The sequence below is a fragment of the Anneissia japonica genome, unplaced genomic scaffold, assembly GCF_011630105.1.
Source record: "Anneissia japonica isolate Jap-2015-1 unplaced genomic scaffold, ASM1163010v1 scaffold1782_len167522_cov105, whole genome shotgun sequence".
In the NCBI taxonomy this organism is placed as follows: domain Eukaryota; kingdom Metazoa; phylum Echinodermata; class Crinoidea; order Comatulida; family Comatulidae; genus Anneissia; species Anneissia japonica.
Genome location: NW_022713947.1, coordinates 156259 through 167414, shown reverse-complemented (window position 1 = coordinate 167414; position 11156 = coordinate 156259). Strand labels below are relative to the sequence as shown.

The 11156-nt window shown below is 36.0% G+C and overlaps 2 protein-coding genes across 2 annotated transcripts in view; one reads left to right on the top strand and one right to left on the bottom strand.

Annotated features, from left to right (window-relative positions):
- LOC117108818 (glutaredoxin-3-like) overlaps positions 1-2280 on the top strand; it is a gene marked incomplete at its 5' end in the record, with an annotated part of 7174 nt that extends 4894 nt beyond the window's left edge. The window contains 1 exon segment of the mRNA XM_033250964.1: positions 416-2280. Coding sequence (XP_033106855.1) covers positions 416-460 — 45 coding nt within the window.
- A 5688-nt stretch (positions 2281-7968) lies between these two features.
- Positions 7969-10517, bottom strand: LOC117108817 (RING finger protein 145-like). Its single transcript, XM_033250963.1, has 2 exons — positions 9270-10517; positions 7969-9005 (listed from the first exon to the last, which is right to left on the bottom strand). The coding sequence occupies exons 1-2, from the start codon at positions 9436-9438 to the stop codon at positions 7969-7971; spliced, it is 1206 nt and encodes a 401-aa protein (XP_033106854.1). The 5' UTR covers positions 9439-10517.
- Positions 10518-11156: the final 639 nt, after the last annotated feature.

The following is an 11156-nucleotide window of genomic DNA, read 5'->3' as shown; positions in this document are numbered from 1 at the left end:
TCTTGGCCATCATTTTTTCCTTTTTCTCTCTTTTTTTTCTTTTTTTTTTCTTTTTTTACCTCCCAAAAGGGGGGCCGGGCCGGCCCCCCCCCCTAAATCCGCCCCTGAGACTGGACAAAAAACTTTGCAGAGGAGCACTATCTACCTTGAAAAAAACAAACAAGGATGGTGGTGGTAATAGTGGTGATGATGATGGTGGTGTTGATGATGATGTTGATGGTGGTGGTGAAAATGGTGATGGTTTAAAGATACACAGCCACATAAAATTTAATAAACTTGAAAATGAAGATAAAAATTAATTGATTTATTGTTCATTTAATAATTATTAGCATCCAATATTTTTCTTACCATTCATGAACTATACCATAAATAATACAATTACAATTAAGAATTATTATTGTTTTATATATTTTAGGAGCTGAATGAAAATGGTGAATTGTTGGATACCCTTGAAAGTTGATAATCTCAACTATAAACTTGTCCTATAAAATGAAAACAGTGATCCTGCCAATTGCAGGGTCCCAAGTCTCGAGAGTCTCTCGAGAAATTGGTGCGGCCTTCCTCACTCCCACAAACAAGCAAGAATCACATGGAAACTAACCGACCTCGCAAATTTTTTTATATCTGTCTCGCGCAAGTCAGTGTCGATGGGATATTTCCATGCACACCAAAAGTTAATTAGATTATTAATTAAGAGAGCTCCAACATAGAACAAACGTTACTCCGACGAATAAAGAAAGGGAGGCCATGTCCTTGGGACCCCTGAAATTGTGTCATATCTGCTAGTATTGTATTCTAAGTATTTAAATGCTGATTGTGTTTTACATTATAGATAAACATAATCCAAACTAGTACATATTGGGAAAGGTTGTGGAACTTATTATTCACATATTCAACTTTCATACAATATATATTATTTAAAGGATTTACAACAGTTAGGCCCTATGTATGGTATTTGTTTAAACTACTTATTACAGTGTAGAGGGTTATCCATTTTCCATAATTTCAACAAGAGTACAAAACATATTCTTGATGGAAGGTGGTTAACAGTGTATGTACTGTTGAAAATGAAAAGATGATAATCTCACAATGATGACAACCATCATTTGATTACAGTATGTACTTTTCTGGAGTAAGGAGGAGTAACAATAAAGAATAATTTTTGTTTTGTACTGTCTTGAAAATTTAAGGAAAAATCGAAATTTCTTAAAGTGTATAATAAACTAAGGATTTAATACACTAATCAATTCTCTTTATATAACACATTAATTTTGAACTAGAAAACCCTTGCAGATGTCTAAGCAGGGCACACATTGTGTAGGCCCTGCTTTCTCAAACTATGGGTTGCTACCCAAAGTTGGGTCGCCAAACACTTCCGGGGATAGCAAGTCTGCTTCTGACATTAAAATTGACAGACTTTGATAAAGTGCATTTCGAAAATTAGTGAAAAATACTGCAAGTGATCGAATAAGCGTCACAGCAGCTTATTCGAGAGCAGAGCTTATGAAAAAATACTGGCGTGGCGCTTTCCATGTCCATTCAAATGTGTATACCATCTCACTTATTTCCTATCATAGTTGGTTCATCGTAAATACAGTATACGTTTATAAAGAAATGTTTGTCTTCATTGTGTTATTCATTTTATATAACACTATACATTCTCAAAGTGTTTCATTACACAATTATATACTCTTGATAGGCGCCGCGTCGCTTATTCGAGAACGGCGCTTAAAGCATCTACGGTACTTCACATCCTACAAAGAACTGGGAATGTACAAGCTTCATTTTTCAATTATTATTTACCTAGTTATCCTCGGCAGTCGACCGCGCACAAGTCGAAAATTTGTGATTATTTTATTGGTTTGCATTAAACATTTCAAAATTACGAGTATAAGTAAACATTCTATAAAATAGAACATTTCTGCACACAATAACAAAATAAATGCCTACTGTTACTTTGCTCAGTAAATAAAAATCTGAACAATTTTCAAACCTACTTTATATTCGACTTAGCCGAGGGTGACTGAAGAAGTACAACAGCATATTCACGGTGGCTGTTTGAGCAAATTTGTTACCATGCCTCGTCACGCTGAGTTCTCCATGGAGTTCTCCATGGATACGCATCAGCCAACCACCGTCGACACACTGTGTGCCTAGCTCTATTGTTGAAGTAAAACATTCTGAATTCAATGTTGGTAAGGAAAATTACAGTATCCCAACTTTATGTATAATAATGATATTTAAACACTAGATGTGTTCAATTGTTGTTGTTGTTGTTGTTGTTGCTGCTGTTGTTATTATTATTATATAAAACAACTACAGTATACAATTATTTTATACAGCTATTCTTGATATGGTAGGCCTATTTCAAGAATACCGTTGTATTAATTGAGAAATCATTTCATAATCCGATAAATTGATCATACAAGCTTGGTAAGCAAATATGTATCTTGTGATGCTAATTCTGAAAATAATACTTACCTTAAAGTTTAACCAGTTTATGTAGTATTACGTGAAGAAAAATACCTGGATCTACGGCGCATAGTCTTCCCGTTATAGGCTGGCGTATGCTAAATGACGTTATAGACACGCTTGCGCGAATTATCATTTTTGAACAAGGAAAAAAACTAGTGTGGAGCTATTTATAGCTCCCTAAATACGTTGTCAGTGGCCTACACATCACAAAGATCTGAGTCGCATCATGCTTGCGAGATGGCCGCCTATGCCTTGCTCACCAACTCAGGTTCGGTATAAATTCCTGTACAGTATTATTATTATTAAAAAAAACTTTAAATAGGTTGGTAATTGGGATGATTTTGAAATACGTTTAATAAGATAATTGAGAAATACTTGGAGGTCTTCGTTTTTCGGTCTTCGTTGTAGACACCCATATTATAGGATGTCTATAAAACAAAGACCCTTGAAAATTTCACAAATAGACGCCCAAAAAATTTCTTAATTTTGATTTTGTGACAGCCTGGCGTATTATGATTAAAATAAAAGAGAAAAATAGGGGTCTTCGTTTTTGGGTATTCGGTCTTCGTTTTGTAGACACCCGCTGTGTCAGTGGACTGTTTATATCCAACACCAAAGAGTACAGGCCCTAGGCAGGATTTTCGATGGGGAGGTGCGTTTTGCAACCGAAGTGGACCTTACGATGGGCGACTGCCTAGGGATCCCCGCGAGGGTGGGGTGAATCTTCTGGAAGCTCTGAGAAATTAACATTTTGATGGCCTTTTTTAATGGATTTCTGAAATCCATAATTGGTAATATCTTATTTAAATTTTCATTCATTTGAGTATTGTCTATGGACCTACAGTAAAGTAGAAGAAATAGAGGGTTTGATGAAGGGAGGAACTTGCACATACTATGGTCAATACCACCTCAACCTCACCATGGTTGGGGCTGAGGTAAGAAAATTTATTATTATGGCACCTCAAAATGGCATGAAATGGCCAAATTTTAATTATGATTTTTCTTTTTTCTCTATTTCTTTTATAATTTTAGGCTCTCTCCCCCCTTGAATCCACCACTGTGAAATTGTAATTTTTCATGTTTTTTTACATCGGTAGGCCTACAAAAGGCATAGAATCTGCAGTCACTAGAGCTGATAATTTCCAACAGATTTCGTAGCACATTATTAATAATCAACAGGTAGAAGAGCTGGCAAAAAAATGTAATGCATAGTATAGCATTTCGCGATAATTAGGAATGATTTTAGGGAAATAATAGGTTCTAAAAAGTGGACTTCTTGAAATTTGGTGGTCCAGGGCACAGGCCTGGAGGGGGCTTGTGAAAAAAGCGACAAAGTAGCATTTTGAGGGTCTTACATAATACTGATTTCTCAAACACATAATTCATGAATATTTCATTTAAATTGTCATTAGTTTGAGTGTTTTTGGGACCTGAAAAGGTAATTATCATGTCTTGTACATCTGCAGGCCTGTAGATAACATTCTTCATGTATATACATCAATCTGCAATCACCGAAGACGATCAATTTCTAACAAATTTCATACCACATTATTATGGATACGGATAGATAAGCTGGCAAATATATAATGCAATGCATTCTATAGCATTTTGTGATAATTAGGAACGATTTTGTGAAATCATAGGTTTTAAAAAGTGGACCTTTTGGAATTGTGGGGGGGGGGTGCGTCTGCTCTTTCTGCACTTTACCATGCCCACTCTACCCCACCATATAGAAAACAATACGACATAGGGCTTATCTTATTTAAGTAGACCACACACGTGTGTTTGAAACTAAATATAAGCATTTTCATCTTAGTTTCATTTAGTACAAACAAATTCTGTCACCATCAATACACATTGAGGACCTTCTTTTAGGTAAAACGGTCTATCTTAAATGTTCTTTCTATTGGAGTTGGGACTATTATGCGTTCAATTAACTTGGAAGGCAAAGGAGGACAAGCGCGATTTTTTTTTATAAATATAAGTATTTTCATTATTGATTTATTTATTACAAACATATTCTTTCACCATCATTACACATTTAGACCCTTCTTTTAGGTAAAACGGTCTATCTTAAATGTTCTTTCTTGAGTTTGGGACTATTATGTGTTTAAATAACTTGGAAGGCTAACCCTTTAAAAAAAACCCCGTAAAAGTTTTATGTTTTTAATTCGTCGGAATTGATCAAGACTCACTAAAATTTGCAATTTTTAGAGGAAATTGACTTATTTTACTAAGAAATGGCAATTTAAGATTTTTAGGCACTTTCAGTGGTAAAAGGAGCATCTTCAAGGGGTGAGGAAAGATTTTCCACAGATGGATATTTTCCCCTTGTTCCCCGCAGTGGTTACTACTACAGAGCTGGCGGTAGAACGGAGGTTATGGACATTTTTTGAAGTGGAGAAAGGGTTGCAGGGTGTTGTGAGTGTGGTCATTATGATATCTTCCTTGTTATCCTTGTCTTTTTTTCTCATCTCTTTTCCTTTTCTTTTTTCCTTTCCTTTTTCACTTCTTTCTCTTTCCCTCCCTCTCCCCTCTTTCTTTTCTTTTATTATCCAGCCCGGGACGACGGCTTGGTCAGCCCGATAAAAACAGTCAGGGGGAAGTCTGCTCCCCTGCCCCACCTCTTACGCCACTGGTGTTTTTATGCAGGGAGTGGTGGTTTATGTTATTGTGCTCCTCTCCTGTACTCTATTTTTTTAAAAATATTTATTGAATTTATGAATAACAACTATCAAGAAAAAAATAATAAATGCTTGCCGTACTGTAACACCATGTATGTACTCTAGTTCTAAAAGAAAATTAGGTGCAGCCCTCTGTATTAAATCAAAAATATACTTTAGCCCTTCATCCTATTTTATACCCATCCCTGCAATACACTTCTTTTAGAACACCAAACATGAGTGGGATGCAAGGAAAAGAGTTACAATTTAATACATTTATTAACAATATAAAATGAACGTTATTCTATAATCATTAGATGTTGCTTGTTTTTTTAAATATAATTACCTATACATATTATCTAGTTACTAATTACTATTACATTGTATCTAATTGATAAAGTAAATATTATGTAACTGCATCTCAACTTTGCAAAGCTTAATGTTTAAACACAATCAAAGCCCATTATATTATTGAGAATGTTTTTAGATGTCATTATTTACCTTTTAAATAGTTGTCCATTGTGTCTTTTACCATGCTTATATTTAATATTATGTACAGGTTAGTAAAGATTTAAATATTTTACTATATTTAAAAAAATAACAATTATTTGTAGTATTTGTTTACAATACTTACAGTGTAAGGTGTTATATATTTTCCCATAATTTTAACAAGAATACAAAACATAATCTAGAGGAGGTGGATAACAGGTGCTGTTGAAAATGAAAAACTGATAATCTCAAAATGACGAAATGATCATCAATTGATTATAAGGTTTACAGTAAAGAATAATTTGGTTTTGTACTTCTTGAAACTTATTGGAAAATAAATATCCCTTATAGTGAAAAGTATATAAAGAATTACTAAATAGTTAATAAACTAATCAATTCTTGTTACATAATAAATTAATATTGAACTACTGTAATTCTGAAAACCCTTGCAGATGACCAAGCCAGTCACACACTGTGTCGTCTAGTGTGAGTGCTGAACAACATGATGTCATTTGCTGATTGTCAGAGGCAGTCTTAGCGGATTGTCATATAAAAAAAACCAAAAAAACAAAACACATTATCCCAACGTATTGTATAAAAACGATATTTAATTGTATTTACTTTTCTTTCATTATGTATTTAATTGTGATATCCAACAGTGTATTAACCGATTACAGGATGAGCGATATTGCATTAAAACTTCAGCAGTACCTTCAATGAGTGGACACTTTCAAAAAAAATTGTCCACTGAACAGGCCTGGGGTACCCCTTACGGAACACAAAACGAAAACAAAAAGTTTCCCCTTAATAGAGTTGTTGGGACAGTCACGCAACTTGAAATTGACTATGTTTAATTTAATTTACCTAAAATATTATAACAAAACCGAATGCAAACGTAATACATTTATGATTAAAAAACTCAACATAAATATGTATTATTAATATTAGTAAGCCTGCGTCAGGCTTTAAATGCTGCCAAGAAACAATCAAATCTAAACAATTTAGAATATTAAGCTTTAAATATTAAACTTTTTACAACTTGATAAAAAAAAACTAATGTATGCCCATATACAGAGGATGTGCCTCTATCATGGTCATCATGACCATATTTAAGTAAGTCACATATTTTTGTCGAATACAATCTTATTAGTATGCACAGGGCTTTGACAGTAAGATTTGGAGTTTGCAACTTGTTTGGCTCCTTCACTAGATGTTTCTAATAATTTCACTGCTACCTCGTTGTTGGTTGTTTCCCAACCATAATACTTAATGTTTTCATTGATGCTGCTACCACATTCTTTGGCTCTAAATGGTAATTAAATAATAAATTTATAATTATTTTAATTAAATTTGGAAATATTGTTGACAACTCTATGCTTGCACACTGCACAGGACAGCCACACCAGGTTTTGTGCAGATTGTAACAGATGCAGATGGGGTCTAGTACTAGGTTTCTCAACCATACTACTTGATGTTTCCACCGATGTTGTTACCTCACTATTGGCTTTGCATCTTGAATATGTTTAGTTACTACTATTGATAGGTCAGATTTCCCAACCATACTACTTGACGTTCGCATTGATTTTACCACTACGTCAGTCCGGAGTTTTCCATCCACGCTATTAAATGTTTCCACACAGATGTTTCTGCTACCACTTCAATGTATGGTTCATCGTATATAGGCCTACCACTTAAAGACTCACATTCATTCTTTCCTCAACCATTCCAACTGAATCTGAGTCATCAATCATTGTGTCAGTGCTTTGCTTCTCAAATCTACTCCCTGAATCTGAGTTATCAATTGTGTCGGTGCTTTGTCTCTGAACTCTACTACATGAATGCGAGTTATCCACGAGTGTGTTGGTGTTTTGTCCCTCAACTCTACTACATGAATCTGAGTTATCTACGAGTGTGTTGGTGTTTTGTCCCTCAACTCTACTACATGAATCTGAGTTATCCACGAGTGTGTTGATGTTTTGTCCCTCAACTCTACTACATGAATCTGAGTTATCCACGAGTGTGTTGGTGTTTTGTCCCTCAACTCTACTATGAATCTGAGTTATCCACGAGTGTGTTGGTGTTTTGTCCCTCAACTCTACTACATGAATCTGAGTTATCCATGAGTGTGTTGGTGTTTTGTCTCTCAACTCTACTACCTGAATCTGAGTTATCCACCATTGTGTCGGTGTTTTGTCCATCAGCACTACTACCTGAACCGGAGTTATCCTCCATCGTGTCAGCGTTGTGTTCCTCAACAATACTACCTGAACCTGAGTTATGCACCATTGTGTCGGTGCTCTGTCGATCAGCCATAACTGAATCTGAGTTATCCTCACTGCCACTAACATCTTGCATCTACAATAATGACTTGAGTAAAGTAATAGGTCATGGCAATCGGAATGCTAATTAGAATAAACACAAAAACAAGAACCCTAAAATGGGCTAGTTTCTTGTTATTTCTCGTGCTTAATAATAATAACTGAGGATTTGTCATATCAGAGATATTCCGAATGATATTGGATGCCACTATAAAGAGAAAAGCGCTTAGGTTAACTATTTTGTCAATACGATTATAACTTAAAAATTCAGACTGTAGAGCGAGTAGAATGATGACCATTCCTTCAAATGTACCAGATATAGAATCATCATTTTGTACATTCCCATTAAAACCAACCAGATATATTTTACAGCAGCTGTATATGAAACACGCAGTGTGTGATACAACATAACATAGACCTATTAAACTCCATATACTTCCGAAACTATCGGCAATCATAGCAACGTAATTAAAAATATTAGTGTTAAAGATGAGGTTGCTGTCCTTGTAACTAATGTAGTTGTGGAATATAAACAGACAGATCCACAAACAGACAAACATTGAAGGTAAGTATGTCTTCCTGTAAATGACCATAAGTTGAGATGCTACGTCGCCTTGCTGATTCATGCGTTGTAACTCTGTTAGTCCGCGTCCGGCTAAATCTAAAAGCGACGGTATACTACATGCTAAATAACTCAAAATAACACACGTGGTAAACCCGCATGACACCACGTGTATTTTTTCGGCTATATTCGGTTCCAAGCCGAACGTGGGGACAGTTATTGTAGGAATAAATGCTGTAAATATCCAGTTACGGTTTTTACTCATCAGCAAAATACAGGTCATAACCAGGACAACTTGTTTCATTAGATAAACAATCATTCTCGGCACAGATGCGTCATCGTTGTAGATATTTTGAGGATCAGAATCTTGTGAACTTGTAATGTAGTCTCTTGACCATCGAATAGATACCCTCAGCAAGATGAAGATCATCAGGTGGATGTAGAGAGACTTTAAGTGGTGGATTGGAAGAGTGAAAAGTACAATGGCAACCAGGTAACCTACAAAAAATAAACAATATCTAATTTAATTCGTTTAAAGTTTAATTATTGGCTGTTAGCAGTCCATCATAATTACACAATTTATTTACCACGTGTAAAGTTATATTATTTTCATTTTTATATCTTCTTAATCATGAAAGCTAGCCATTTTCTTTATTAAAAAAATCGGGCGAGTAAGCCTTCCTTATGTCCAAGTTTTGAATTTGAACCTTATGAATTGAACAGTAAAGTAAATCTCGTGGGTCAGTGGGCCCTATTGCTTACCATACTGAACACAAGAGGTGAGGATGTCAATATCTAAACCAAGATTGTTCACCAATTCGTTTTCTTTCAGGAGCTGTGGTATCTCCTTGTGGTACATAAATTCATATATAAACAAAATCGGCAACCTCAGCAGCCAGGACAAGATTTGTTCCTTCATTTTCACCAACATTAATTATAGGTTTACGTGAACTGATCAGTTTGTCGGCAGAACTGTTGTCTGTGGAAAAATAAACGTATATTTTTGTTTGGCACTACTGTAGTTGAAATGTAAATTTCATATGAATTACGTTATATTAATTACAGGTAATACAATATACATTAAGAATTGTCCTGTAAATGAAACAAAAAAATGGTTAATGAACATAGTACAGTATATGCTTTTACTTGTAATATTCAAACAATGTTGTCAAGATGATGATTCAACTTGTGTAGGTATCCTCATGCGAATAAATATCCTCATATTCATAACGAAGATTTTAGGTGCCCGAGGAAAAATGGCGCCCCTTTCCCGCTCTGTTGAGCTTCTTGATGATGATGTTAAAGTTCAACAGTATCTTCGGATTTTTGCCCAGGCTCATTGGTTCCTCCTTCAGTTCGGCACCTCGACCACGTACCCTGAATGCACCCGTATGGACGCCGTTGTATATGGATGTGGTTTCTACCTTTATTTTATCTCAATAATTGTTTAGTTTGCAAAAATTGAGCTTTTTTTTGGCCTTTTTAGGTATTACTTTGAAGCAGTAGCACGTTGGCTTATTGTCGGGTGCACCCAGTAACCAAATACAAAATGCATTTTAAGGAGGCCTTAAAAACAAACAATCTTAGGGCCTATCTGTTAATCATGAAATTGGTGTTTTACGTTGTTAGATGCAATACAAAAATAAATAAAGCATAAATGATAAAGAAGACACTCATTCCAAATTGATTATACACAATTCACCCTCATGTGAAAGTTGAAAAGGAGATCAGGGGTGGCGCCAGAATTTGCCAGACGAGGAGGCCAAGGTCCACGACGTTGGGCCGATGTCCCCGACGAGTGGGCCGATGTCCCCGACGAGGGCAAAGTGGGCGTGGTCAGGCATCACTCAAAAAGTTTCGAAAATGGTCCAGGGGGCGAAGCCCCGAAGGAAAAATGATAATTTATGGGTTTTCAAGGCCTATTTTATCGATTTTATAGATAGGTAGAGTTTATTAATGGAGGAGAGGCAGACACAAAAGTAGATGGATAGGTGGAATCAAAGTATCGGTATAAAGCCATTACATAGAAGAAAAAGCAGAGTAGAGGCTTTCCGCCTGCAGTGTGAAGCCCAACAACCATAGGTAGTTGGTTTAACAAATATTGTATTGTCTGAACCAATACAATAGTGTATGGTAGGCATAGATTGTCACGAAAGTCTAGAAGAAGACTTATTTCCAGTGGGGTCCTTCTGGTGGTGATTGGACAGTACACTGGGAGACAATCCCCTACTCTTTTCCGAAGAGTGTACTGCGTTCTTTAACGTGCACATGGACCTTAAACGCACACGGGACCAACGGCTTAAACGTCTCATCCGAAAGACGGTGCGCTATTGTAACTTGTACTTCAGCCCTCTAGCTGAAACACAAGGAGAGGCAGCGATGGGAACTGAACCGCTGACCTATAGATCTCCACGGTTCAGCGCACACACAGTGGCTACCACCAGAATAGCCGACTGAGCTAGCTGCTCTCTCACCAACCAACCAATTAACCAATCCAACCATCCAACAGAAGAAAAATGTGCAATTTGAACACTAAGTTTGATTGATTTGAATATTGGAGCTTCTGTGGTCTTTTAATCCTGAGGCATACCCTTCACCCCATTAGGGCTAAGCTAAGTCTCCAGTCGATTTCTTCAGCCTCTGCATCAG